At 48.2% G+C, this 14,072-nt stretch overlaps 1 protein-coding gene across 1 annotated transcript in view; it reads left to right on the top strand.

Moving 5' to 3' along the window:
- Positions 1 to 9,737: 9,737 nt before the first annotated feature.
- The window catches only part of LOC147733019 (uncharacterized), a 92,843-nt gene continuing 88,508 nt past the window's right edge, over positions 9,738 to 14,072 (top strand). The window contains exon 1 of the mRNA XM_086955575.1: positions 9,738 to 9,870. Coding sequence (XP_086811701.1) covers positions 9,738 to 9,870 — 133 coding nt within the window. The remainder of the gene's footprint in view (positions 9,871 to 14,072) is intronic.

Here is a 14,072-nt window from a genome sequence, read left to right as displayed (position 1 = left end):
CACTACACTTACAACGCAGGCATTACCACGCATACCATTACAACGCATTGCGCTAGGGGGGCGCTCAAGGATAGGGAATAAGTTTAATTTTATAGCCAACACCTTCCCTAGTGTCCACGGGGACTGGAGTTGGAATATAAAATTATACTTACCACTATCCAGCACCTCAAAGCGCTATGCGTTGTAACGGTATGCGTTGTAAATACCGCGTTGTAATGGTATGCGTGGTAAAAGTATGCGTTGTAACGTCATACATCCATGACTACCTGCTTGAGACTGAGGGTGGGTGGGGGGGGGAGGAAGTGGAGGGGAGGAGCTTAAATTGAGATAAAAAATAAAAATACAGGGGATCCACCAGGACAAAGGAAGAGATTGCAGGAGCAGACAGCCGCACAGATAGCCTGGATTTCCGTCCATACACAAGTTCTGTGCCATGAATACAGGTCTGCAGAAAGAGGTAACAGTATGGACAAGAAGGATGCACGTATATTGTGGATGGAATGCAGACAACAGAATTATTCGGAGCAGAGTGTGAGCTCTCCCGAAAGATTACGAAGTGTGACGACCAATTATAGCAGGTTTTACAGACGGTGGGCCTCATTTATGAGAAGTGACACATTCACTTCTCAGTGCGCCCTCCTTGCGATGCCAATGATATGTCATATTTATAATATGAGGCATCATGTCGCAAGGAAGGACAGGTACGCCAGCATAACTGACGTATCTGTCAGCGCAAAAAGAGGCGCATTGCTGGAGTTGTGTCGGAAGCCTGACGCAAATCCTGCAATGCTCCTTTGATATGGGCAAGCCCCATGTGAAAGGGCCTGCGTCACCCTTACGCCTGCCTTGAGGCAGGCATAATGTTTTGACGCATTGGTTTCCTAAAAGTGGCGCAGCAAAATCTCATAGATTTCACTGCGTCACTTCTATGACCCTTTTATGCGTCAGAACGCCCCCCCTGCATACATTATACATGGCGCAGGTATAATGTGGCGCAGGGGTTTATGAAGTGACGCATCTACCTAGATGCATCACTTCGTAAATATGTCGTAACATGGCGCAATTTTTACCCCACTAGTGTGTCACAAAAAGTGACGCACCAGTGGTGCGAAAGTGACGCAGGGGCTAATAAATAAGCCCCGGTGGATTTAAGCTAGGTTGTTCCGCATTCGATAATATTGCGGCTTTGAATATTTAAGTCACACCTCAAAACACAACCTGCTATTATTTGTTTGTCATAATGACTAATAACTCAGCTTTTGACAAAGTTACTCGGTTTAAACTCTACGAAAAAAACTCAAGAACTGAGGAATCAAACAAGCATTGCTCCATTTCTTGCTAGCATTACACGACAACTCCTCACTACAAGTCAATCTTTCAGAGTTAATCTTTCTCCATAAATAAAAGCCTCCAATGGTCTCAAGCAAGGTTGTACCCGTTACTTTTTCACTCTCTATCTCTGACTTGTCTTTACATCTCAATGATCCGAAGGGACTACACCCTAATATATGTGGAAAATGCATGTCCAACATAGCATACGCAGATATTGTCATTTTCCCATTAACTCAAGCTGGGTCGCAGTTTCAGGTACCAAAGCTACAAGAATGTAGTGATACAAATTATTCAAAGGTCAATTTGGTAAAAACTAATGTAATGTTGTTTGGGAACTCGACAAGGTTCTTTATATGGAAATTCAATAGTAATATTATTCAACATGTAATTGAATACGACTACCTTGGAGTAACAGTGACCATACAGTAGCTTGGGCTGATCACGTAATAAATAAAGTATAAAAGGCCAACTTTATTGCCAACTCTATAAAACGAATTTCTAAAATCTATGTAGGCCAATCAATTGACCGGGCATTACAGAATTTAAAATTAAAATTAATACCATCTATATTATATGCATCATTAATCTTTAACAGCAATGTAATTATGGCCCTGAACAAAATGTATAGGAAAGAAATATGATCCTCAGTAAGAATGCAGCCCTCCACACCGCTTTGCAAATTGTCTGGAGCTTTCGTTTCCATCCCTACCGGGCTCTTCATGCCGGTGCACTGATGAACGTTGTCTGTCACTATGCGGCAAAAGAAACTCTTTAAAAAAAAAAAAATTAATGAGCAAAAAAGTTCTGGAAATGCCTCAAAGAGCTTCGGTTTTACACAGACTGCTGACCTTTTTAAAATTAGTATTTTACCTCCTTTTACCGAGAAGTTATGCATCCCCGTCACAAACGCAAAATCCTAATTAGGGAGGGCTTGTGGACCAAAAGTAAATTAGAGGATCTTTTGCTGCTAAAGTCTTAAATGTATATGTACTGTGCTGGTGGCTCTTATTTTAGGGTAAAACGGAACTACTGGTCAACTTTTTTGCGAGCCTGGCAAAAAAGTACTTCTGCCTTTTATACATCGCTGTATATCAATTTGAGGGCATAAGTCACAAGCTACAGATCGACAGAACTTCAATTCACATGCAGGAACATACTAAGAATCTATCCCCTTTTCAAAGCAACTTCGAATTTGTCATCCATTTCACACCCTCTTAGTCCAGTGCACAGGGATTTTATGGATTATTAGAGCTCTGGGCAAGAAAAATATTTTCTGGACCCTTATTTGAATAATGTACACTTAATAAGGGGTATAAATTACTTATTTCCAAGATGACATTTTTCATACCTATCTCTGGTAAAGCAAAGATGATTACAGTTTGCAAAAGCCATCAGCTTACAAGAACTACAATTGCTGTTCATCAATCATAGGCCAGTGACTTAAAAATCAGTGAATTTAAAAAGAAGAAACAAGAAAGGTGTTCGGGATTATTTTTTAAGTTGACATTTGAAAATAGCTGTCGGGTGTATTGCAGTATTTTCAGGAATATTTTACACTAACTGGGCACATTTGTTACATATGTGTTACAGTGCCCCTATGGTAGGCTATGAACAGTCCATAGGGCTATGTGCCGTGTATTTAAAAAGTAGGACATGTACTTTCAAGTTTTACATATCCTCGTAGTAAAAAACTCCTACATTGGTTATTCACTACTAAAAGGCCTGTCCCTCCCATTGATTAACAAAGGAGTTACCCTATTACATTTAATAAGCTGTAACTTCAAATTGGGAGCAGGTGGACAGGTTGAGTCTGGTGTCTATAAAAATTGGAATTAAAAGCCCTCTTTAATGGTATAGTCAGACTATTAATTACAGTTCTGAAAATGTTACTTTTATTTGGCATTGGCTTGTCCTAACCATTAGGTGCCTGCAGCCTGATCCAGGGTCCTTCTCTAGATGTAGCAGGCACTTGATCTTTGTATATTGCTCTCAGACAGTGAGACAAAGGGAAGATAGGTGTTGGAGGATGGGCCACTCTAAGTTAATGTAGGGGAGAAGTTGTCATCTACCACACTTGCATATCACGAAGGTACCTCACAGGTATTGAGACCCTTCTCTGCCATGCACTTGGCTGGCCTCCTGGTCCCGGTGATTGACACGGTCTAGGGACTATTAGACTGAGGTGGTTATGTTTCCTAAGTAAGGTTGTTTTTTGTTGTTGGTTTTTTTTTGGTGTCAGACGTTTATTAGAGATTGATAGAGTTACACAGCGTCACGCCAACAACCCGGAGGCTGGCCGCCATCAGAATAAATTGCATCATGATCAAAGTGTCATATTGTACAATGTACAATGCATTATTAGTATATCTGGCGGAGACATGCGGACAGTAAGCATACATAACAGTAGTAAAGCAACTTGTCTTACATTTTTGGGGTCAATAGACATATAATGTGCCATCAAAGGAAAAGAAGTGGCGAAGCAACAGTACAGGTATACAGGCATTACGGTGCAGTGATCCACCAGTGCGGATCAATCAATGACAGCAGACCCTTTTCTCCCCCCCAAAAACAACAACAAAACCAACTCAGGTGCAGAGGAGGAGTATCGAGCGGGCATAGTGTTACTAGTGTGGAGGGATCTGTGCGTCCGGGTAAGATGCCACACCGCGGACGTGCAGACAGCAGCAGGGAACACACCGGACAGGTAGTACACAACCGTTTGAGGGAGGAGGGGGGGAGTAGATTCACACATGGGATCATCAGGCCAGGGGAGGGACACAGCAAAATATGTAGAGTCAACGGCATAAAAACATAATCAGGGCCTCACCTAACTCAACTTACACCCATGAAGTACAGTCTCACTCACGTCTCTCCACTAAATGAGGTCATAATTACAATACCAGAGATGTTAACCCATATCGTCAGAGATCTCTCCTGCAGGCGAGTGCCCAGAAGCGGAGGAATCTGCGAGCTCTCGCGACCACTGCATGAATGGCTCCCATATGTCCTTAGGCCGAGAAGCAGTGGGCATCGTCTCCCAGTAGTGCTCGAGCTGCGCGTTGCCATATGTCACATCCTTTACCCATGCAGCAAATGTAGGCAATGCCCTACGACCCCAGTGCACCGCCACCTGTCTCTTGGCATAAAGGAGAAGTAACGCATGTAACTTCCTATGTTTGAGTAAGGTGTCCTGAACATATCCCAGCAGTCCCAGAAGTGGGGATGGCTCATCAGTTCTGTGCAGGATTTGATTAATGGCAGTGAAAGTGCTGGACCAATACTCCTCAAGTTTAGGGCAGCTCCATGCCACATGCAAGAAGGACGCATCTTCGCAGCAGCACTTCCAGCATGTAGCGTCATCTCTGATACCCATACGATGCAGTGACAATGCCGTGTGGTAGTACCTATGTAGAAATTTGAAGTGCACCAACCTCAACCTGTAATTGGGCGATAATGCCGTAAGTTGTCTGCAGCAGAACTCCCATTGCTCCTCCGTTAGGGGCGTCTCCAGGTCAGCGCTCCAGGCTTGCATAGAAGAAGGCACAGTAATGGGGAATTGATGTGGCATGCAGTTGTACAACCGAGACACCAGCTTCTTAGGAGAAGGTCTCGAAAGTAAATTTTGAAGGGCAAGGAGCTGCGGCGGTTCCTCCGGGAATTGAGGCTAGAGTGCCTTACAGGATTCCTTGAGTGAATGATACAGGAGCAGGTCCGAGAATGACTCGGGTTGACCTTCTGCGCGCAATCCCAGGTCCCTGAAGGTCCCGTTTGGGTAAAGGTCAGCAAAAGTGTTCAGGCTTTGCCCTCGAAGTGTGAGGACTCCGCCCCTATCACACAAACAAGGCATCATTGGGTTACCTCGTAGTGGAATGGCTGGTGCGTATAGCAGGGGGAGCTTCGCCCTGTTACGCAGTTCGCGCCACGACCAGCGGAGCATGTCCACAGTGTCCACGTCTTTCGACGGGCGGGAGACCTTGCCATATAGCGCTACGCTCAGTGGCGACGGGGCCACTACAGCCAACTCCACCGCAACGTGCGGCTGGTAGGGGGTGGGAAAAGCCCAAAAGTGCAAAAATTGCACTTGCGCATACAACGAGTACAATTTCATGTCAGGTGCTCCCAGGCCGCCCTGGCGCAGCGGGAGCGTGAGCATCGCCCAAGATGTTCTCGCTTGGCCACCAGCCCACACAAGTGTCAGCAACAGCGACCGCACACGCGCATGGAAGTGCGCTGTTAAGGGTATCGGAATATTTACAAACAAATATAAGAATTTGGGGAGGACCACCATTTTTGCCAGTGCTATTCTCGCGACCAGAGACAGAGGGAGTTTATTCCAGATTTCCACCTTTCCCTCCAGCCAGTCTACTGCTCTGCCAAAATTCAGGGTCCACAGCTCCTGAATATCACGGCTGATCCAAATCCCTAGGTACTTAACTGCATCCGGTTCCCAGCGCAGGGGGTAGTCAGATGGTGATTCCCCGGTGGTGTCAGTTAATGGAAACACGACAGATTTGGACCAGTTAATGGACACACCGGCCAGGCCTTCAAAGCGGACAAATTCTCGCAGCAGGGGGTTCAAGTTCACAGCAGGGTTGATAACGTACAACGTGACATCATCGGCATACAGGGAAATCAGCAAACTTCGGGAACTGAAGCCTATCCCTCTTGCAGTATGATGCTGTCGAACTCTGGCCGCAAGGGGCTCCATGGCTATGGCAAATAGCAGTGAGGACAAGGGACAACCCTGCCTGGTCCCTCGAGATATGGCAAAAGGCTGAGATATGAGCCCATTCACGCTGACTCGTGCCCTGGGTGCGTCGTACAACAACCTAATCAAAGTTATGAAGTTGTGGCTAAATCCCATCCTGCCAAGAATCCTGAATAAATAGGGCCATTCAAGCGAATCAAACGCTTTAGTGGCATCCAAGAAGATCACTGCGGCCTGTATGGAGTGATGTAGGTAGTGCAAAATGGAAAATATTGTCCTGAGATTATGTGATGTAGCTCGGCCAGGTATAAACCCGGATTGATCCGGAAGTGCCACCATCGGCAACAGGGGCTGAAGTCTATCCGCAATGATCTTGGCATAGATCTTAACGTCAACATTTATCAGGGAAAGAGGGCGATATGAGTCGAGGACCTGGCAGTCCTTGTCTGGTTTCAGCAATGTTATGATTAAGGCCTCGCGCATCGAGTCCGGTAGGGACTCCAACTCCAGGGCTTCAGCAAAGACAGAATGGAGTTTGGGGGCTAGCTCTTCAGCGTACGCCTTGTAAAAAGCTGTCGTCAGGCCATCCGGGCCCGGAGCTTTATTCGCAGGCATGCTCTTAATCACCTGGGTTATGTCCTGGACAGTGACAGGGACATCCATATAACGGCGGTGGAAATCATTAAACCAGACAATGGCAATGGAATCTAGGAAGCTTTCCAGGGAAGCCGGGACCGTGGGCTGCCTAGTGGTGTATAGGGATTTGTAAAACTCGGCAAATGTTTCAAGCACAGCTTCCTGGCCTACGACAAGTGTCCCCTCACTATTCTTGATGGCGTGTATGTAGTGTGCTTGTGCGCTAGGAGAAATCAGTTGTGCCAGGGTTCTACTCGGCCTGTCCCCCACCCCATACCTGCGGGCCTCCGCCTGCTTTCCGAGGAATTTAATTTCCCGTTGTGCTTCCTCATTAAAGGCGATCAGTTTGGATTTAATCTGGCCTGCTAATTCCGGAGAGGGGTTCTGGCAGAAGGCCAGGTCTAGCTCTTTTAACTCTCGTTCAAGCTGGGCCAGCGTATGACAGATAGCCCGCAACACCCCAGCCTGTCTAGCGATACATTGGCCTCGAATCACCGCCTTGAATGCGTCCCATACTATAGCTTCTGTGGATGCCGAGCCCTCATTCTCCTCAAAGTATTTTACAATATCTGTCCTAATTTCTTCAATGAAGTTAGAGTCTGTGAGTGCATGAGGGGACAGGCGCCAGGAAAACGCTCTCTTAGGGGCATCGGGTACCCTCAACTCCAGCAGGCAGGGGGCATGGTCCGAGAGTGATCTGGCCTGTATATCCACCTCTACCGCCCAGGACGCCACATCAGGAGACACAAGCCAGTAATCCAGGCGGGACCAGGCAGCATGATGGCTCGTTATGCATGTTCCCACCATTTCCTCAGGATGTCTAGATCTCCACACATCAGACAGCAAGCCCTCATCCATCACATCAAGAATTGCCTGGCGCGCTCTAGCATGCGTGGGTCTGCCCGCGCCTCTGCGATCCAATTCATCATTAAGTACCACATTGAAATCGCCCCCGAAACAATCTGTGAACAATCCAGCAACATGATCTGAGCCCAAACATTTCGAAAAAATTCCGGGTCATCTACTTTCGGGCCGTAAACAGCTGCTAGCACCAGCGGCCTACCTTGCAATGAGCCGTGTGCAATGACGTATCTCCCCTCCTTATCTAGTATAATGGCATGTTCCCTCCAGTCTAAGCCCCTTCGGATGAGTATCGCCACACCCCTAGCGTAGTTAGAATAGATAGCAGAGTACACTTGCGACCACCTAGAGTGCTTCAACCTTGGCGAGGGAGTGGAGTTGATGTGCGTCTCCTGTATGAAACAGATATCCACATTATGTCTAGCAAGCATCCCATGCATCAGCCTAGCTTTTTTGTAGTCCCCAAGACCCCGAATGTTCCATGTCCACAATTTAACACCCCCCATTACGTGATTCTTTCAAATCCGCAAGGCACAGTCCGGTGCCTGTCACAGTGTCCCCCAGCACTCCAACCCAGTGTAAGCACAGCAATGCCCCGTACATAGCATTTGCCATATGGCATCCTCTATCGCACCAATTCGCAGCAACCATCAAACATCCCAACTCCCCCCACCACCCCCGCCCTCACCAACCCCCAATCAGGTTGTGATAAATCCCTCCCAGAGATATGCATAGTGCGTCGCAAACTAGAAACAGAACCAGTGGGAGATACCCCATGGGGGCGTGGTGCTCCCAGCATACACCCCTGTTTGCACAGGGTGGCTGCAATTAAATGTGAACTTCCACAACTCAAGAGGTATCCCGCCCCAGGGACGAACACAGGCATCCCAGCAGAACATAGGGAGTGTATTGTGAACCAGAAGCCTCACATACAGAAGGATGCCTCCCCTCAGTTCCCACCCCCAATCCAAATCAGGGCAAGCAATACATCTGAAAGTGCAGGGGGGAGCAGGCCATTTAAGCTAAATGGGAGAGTTCCAAACAGATGACACCAAAGTATTCATAATCACAACATATTCAGTCATTGTCACTGAGTTGACCAGATTCATCTCCCAATCTCGGTGATTTTCGTCCCGCCCCAGGACCGCAAATGTGTTTTGCAAATTTCAGTGCCGATTGCGCATCTGTAAAGAAGTGCGTGGTGCTCTCATGCACTACCTTAAGTTTTGCCGGATACAGGAGCGAATATTGGACCCTCGCTTGTAGTAAGAGTCTCTTGGCCGGCATGAATTCTTTCCTGGCAGCCTGAACCAGGGGGGTAAAGTCAGGGTAGAAGGAGACATTATTTCCTTTGTGGGTGATCTAACCCTTCTCCCTGGCGAGTCGCAGGATGAGGTCCCTGTCCTGGAAATTCAGAAGCTCAGCGAGGATAGGACGTGGCGGTGTGCCCAACGGCGGTTTCTTTCCAAGTGCTCTATGTGCCCTTTCGACCGTAAAGACTTGTGAAAGGTCCGGATCAAAGAGTTTGTGCAGGAGGTCCGCCACAAATACCTCCATTTTGCCAGTGTTCGCCGTTTCCGGAATTCCCGTGATGCGAATGTTCGATCTCCGGGAACGTGCCTCCAAATCGTCCGCCTTGGCTCGCAGGGACTCCAGTTCCCTCTCAATGTTGGTGATATGTTGTTTGGTGTGTTGTTGGAACTCCGAGCACTCAGTGTTCCTATTCTCCAGGCAGTCCAATCTAGTTTCGTGAGCGTCCACCTTGGTTTTAACAGACTCTAGCTGCGAGGACATGGCATCCAATTTGGTGTCTATGCTTTTTAGGCTCGACCTGACTTCCATCATCAGTGCCCCAAAATCAATGTTTGCGGTAGTCCCCTGCGAGGAAGACTCATCCTTATCCTGATCCGCCGCGTTTTGCTTAGCCTTTTGCTTTTGTTCGAAATTGAGCCTGGGCTGCCTCGCGTCATTCTTTCCTCCCATCTCAGATCCAAGAGTGAGCCACGTGGCGGGGTGCCCAATTCAAGAGGCCATGTGGGCCTATCTGCAATGTGCAACAGGGCCACCCCCCCACTCTAGTCGAGCACAGCACCAGCAGTGCGCACCGTGCACACCCGCACAGACACGTATGATGGCTGAGGTTAGTAGGGAGGACCGCGTTGCAGCAATAGGGCAGCCCAGCGTTCAGCGTCAACTCAAGATGGCGGGCCCGCCAGAGACTGGGCGCACCAGCGCCACCAGAGAGAGGCGTGCACAGGGGCGCTGCGGAAGAATAGAGGGGCCCTGCCAGATAGCAGGCGGCCGTAGGCGCTCGGATAGCGCCGCCTACGGAGGTACTCACTGCTCCCAGCCGCGAAAGTGTAAGTTTCTAACAGAAGGCAGAGCGCTCCAGCATGGGGGGACCGAGTAGGCTGCAGTGCTCCCCGGTAGGGCCGGACCGTAGCGTTGGCTTTGCGAGTGTAGAGTGCAACCCTAAGCCCCAGCTTTTGAGTTGAGGCTGTAGGTCATCTCCCGCCGAGTGCCGTGTCTCCAGGAAAAATGGCGGCACCGCTTCAGGAGACTCTCCGATCTCTGCCCTCGGGAGCCCAGCGCCCGACCATGCAAGTGTTCAGGGCCAGTCGAGCCGCAAAGCGCCCCACCAGTGCTGCAGCGACTCACCGGTGTGGCCTCTATAGGGGGTGGGTCTTCAAGGGGGTCAGCACCGCTCCACTCAGTCGGCTCCCGGAGGCCCGTCCATCCCCGGGCTGTGGTTGGTCGCAGCTCCCGGCGCGGGCTCCGCAGCAGTGGGCTTCCGTAGATGCGCAGCTCGGCCAGAGCGCCCAAGGTCGTATCTTTTTCCCCCGGCCTCCGGCGCACTTCAGATTTCAGCCGAAGGATCAGCTGGGTGCCTGTAGTCGATCCACACGTAGAGCGGGGCCTCCCGAAGCTGTGGAGAAGGATTATTAAGGATTATTGCATGCAGCCGGCGGAGCTCACTCACAGAGCGGCCATCTCGGTGCCCGGTTGGCCACGCCACCTCCTAAGTAAGGTTGTTGATCCTGGCCAACAGGTATTATCGAGTAGATTGGAGTAATTGACAACAGTTCCCACAGATTGTACAGATTGTGGGACACACTCAATTGGAAGTGCACACTCCTCGGGAGTGCATCTGTGAATCCTGGATTGGGCGTTTCATGCCCCGTGGAATGTGACCTTGGTTCTCATGTGTTAGTCTCTCTCATTCGGTTCATAATGTTGGATTTGGTCCTTTCTCTAGGCATGCATTGATTTGCCCTTATGATGATGTTATGTTATGTTATGTTATGTTAGTGCTATTTGTATTGCGCACGGCTGCTACAGCGAAGGAGCGTCCTGGCGCACCGACAAGGTGGCGAACACAACACAACTGGGGAACAGAAATAATTATTAAGAAATTGGGGAGTGAAGGATTTAACAAAGCTCAGAAAATAAATGAGTTTTAGCGGCCTTGCGGAAGGAGAGCAGGTCACCAAAGGTCCGGAGTTTCAAAGGGAGAGCGTTCCAGAGTGCGGCTGCCCGCACCTTAAAAGAGCGGCCCCCCACCCGACTGAGTTTGAACCGAGGGGCTACCGCTAATTCTTGGTCTAGCGAGCGCAGAGTGCGGCCCGGGATGTAAGGGCGCAAAAGTTGGTGCAGTAAGGGAGGTGATAGGCCCTTCAGAATTTTGAAGGAAAGGCACAAAACTTTAAAGTGGATCCGCTGCCTAACGGGTAACCAATGCAAGGCTCGCAAAGATGGACCGGCCGAGCAAAACTTAGGAAGACCTACGATCGCTCTTGCCGCAGCGTTCTGCACTCTTTGAAGTCGGGTTAACTCAGCCTGGTTTAATCCTATAAAAAGGGAGCTGGCATAGTCCAACCGCGCCAAAACTGTTGCTTGCACCACCAATTGATCCCATAATTTTAAATCTATTTAAACATTGTCAACTTAAACACACTGAACCTTTAGGTTATTTTCATTGGATTCAGGGTGCAGTTATGTTGCTTTGTATATAATAGTGACTTAGATTATTGTAAATGTTTGCATCACTGTCTTGTTTTTTACCTGTATTTGTTACCTGTGATAGTGTGCCTTGTAGGGGTAGTTACCAGTACTTTATAGTTTTAATTGTATCATTAAAAACATGCAGTTTTTAATAAGCTGATCGGACTTTACCTGGGTGTCATCTTTTGGCCCGAAAGCATTGGTCACGCTATTGTATGGTATCCTGGTGTCTTCAGTAATGGCATAAATACTTTGCCTCTAGGCATAGCCTGGCTGCTCTGTGCCAGCTACCGCTCAGGTTAATTTGAGGTTTGTTTGTAACTTCACCCTGAAAAGGATTGTGGTTGCTGATTGCGAAGAGTTTCCCCTCCTCTTCAACCAAGAACCTGATTTCTAACAATATTCTTGTATTCCTTAATGTCTCTAATTTCATAATGGAAAAGAAGCATCTCCATCACTGACCCGCTCTACTGTGCATACAACTCTGCATCATCCTGGGCTTTAGACTCAAGTCCCAAAACATCCCTAACATGGGCTAGCATGTTTTGGAAAGCTTTGCCCTAAACATATTTCCCCTTTGGAAAAGTATCCTGGTTGTCACCTGATTCAAATTATAGACGTTTTCATTAAGTTCTGTATCCACAGCCTGCTCGATCATCTGCTGGAGGCTTGCTCTGGATATTTGTAGAATATCCTTCTCCTCAAGAGACTCTACATTCTTGCTCTTATGTGTAAACTTTCTCCCTGAGGATTGTGGAGCCCATGCTGACATTAGCACAAAGTGCCGACAACAGGACTTAAACAATCTGTCCTCACTATAATTTTTGTAACTATCCAAAAACCTTACCTCTTCCCTAACCCTAAATAACCTTCCACAACCAAACCAACCCAATCACCACGGTCTTCATTCAACTCTCCCCATCCCAAACTCATGCCTACCCTACTGTGGGTTGTCTTGTTCAATTCCTGAAACTCCCCTCTCCCCTCCCCCTGAAATCTGAACTGGGTCTAAACACGACCAACATTTAGTTGCAATAACTAAAAAACGTATCTAACCCCGCCAAAGCACCAGCTCATAAACAGCGACAATAACAAATAACAAACCATACTCCTTGCGCACCTGCCTGACTAAAAGAAAAACAGTGCGGGTGGTTAAAAATTCTACCTAACTATCCCTGTCAGCCGAAGGTGCCTGTAAAGTAAAGTGGCACCCGGAGACCGTTACCATGGCTCCAACTACCTGTCAAAACCCAGCTCAGGCACCCCCACCAACAATCAGGGCTGCCACTCGCCCAACCTACCACACACCCCAAAAAATACCAGAGGGTGTAGGGCCTTCTGCCCTCCCACAAAAACCTGACGTGGAGGTTCTATGAGTGTGTAAAGTGGTTATCAGTGTTCTTCTCTTGCGCAACGCAATACCACTTTGCGTAGGAAAGCTCTGGAAAAGTAAACTCGCAGAGCAAAAAAGCTGCACACATTTAACTAGTTTAGCTGGTCCGGTTACAGTGAAAATTGTCTCACTTTGTGGTGAGACACACACAGGATTATTTTGCAAAGTTGAAGGAGAACTGGGTAACCAGTCGCAGCCGGCATGGCTCATGGGTTGGGGGGGAGGCGGTACGGGCGAGTGGTTGCGCGGGTAGGGGGAGTCGGGTGGGTTAAATAATAATAAAAAAGCTTACCTTTACCGGGTCCTGAGTTTTCTAGGCTCTGGCTCCGGTGCCTGCTCCTGCTTTCCTGCCGCCCAAGGAACATAAGGCAGGCAGCCTCCCTCCCCTCCCTAAACCAATCACAGCGCTGCAATAGCAGCGTTGTGATTGGCTGGCACACCGACCGCCAAGGCGTCTTTGGGGAGGCCATTTTCTCCATGTAGGCTGCATGCAGCCCACATGGAGAAAATGTAGAGTGAGCATGACGGGTTTGGTCTGCCCCAGAGGTCTGACCAAACAGTCAGGTCCCGCAACATTGGGCTAGCCACTCCTCCCCTACCCTGTTGCAGGACCACCAACCCACCCGCCCCCAACCAAACCCTTCTTCTACTTTCTCTGAGTGCGAGAACTAAAAATATAAAATAGTATTTATAATTCCATTTTATATTTCTGCTTCTCGCACTTCGAGATAGCAATGGGGCAACGCTCCTCCACCCATATGGAGGAGCCGCCCCAGTGGGTAACCTACCAGGATTCATGAAAGGTGAAATGACAATCTTCACAAAACTTAGTCTGCAGTGAATATTCGTTCACACTACAAAGTCACATCTGTAGCATAGATTCCCTTGTCTTTATCACTCCCTCATTCAATGGTAGGCATGGCATACCTAGTATACAAAAGTGATCTTTTCTTTAATGTAAACTACATGAATACATCTGATCTGAATAGTATTACTTGCTTGTTCTGATCACAGCCGGGTCGTGAATGCCATATGTTTTGAGCGAAGGTGGTTTTTCAGGCGTACCTTAAGACACTGGGGTACATGAGTTTAGCACGCTTCATAGTCACCCCACACACTTGACTCAACTGCTGGGGGTGC

The sequence above is a fragment of the Lissotriton vulgaris genome, chromosome 2_1 (assembly GCF_964263255.1).
Source record: "Lissotriton vulgaris chromosome 2_1, aLisVul1.2, whole genome shotgun sequence".
NCBI lineage: Eukaryota > Metazoa > Chordata > Amphibia > Caudata > Salamandridae > Lissotriton > Lissotriton vulgaris.
Note: the sequence above shows the minus strand (reverse complement) of the source record. Positions and strands in the feature narration are given on the sequence as shown.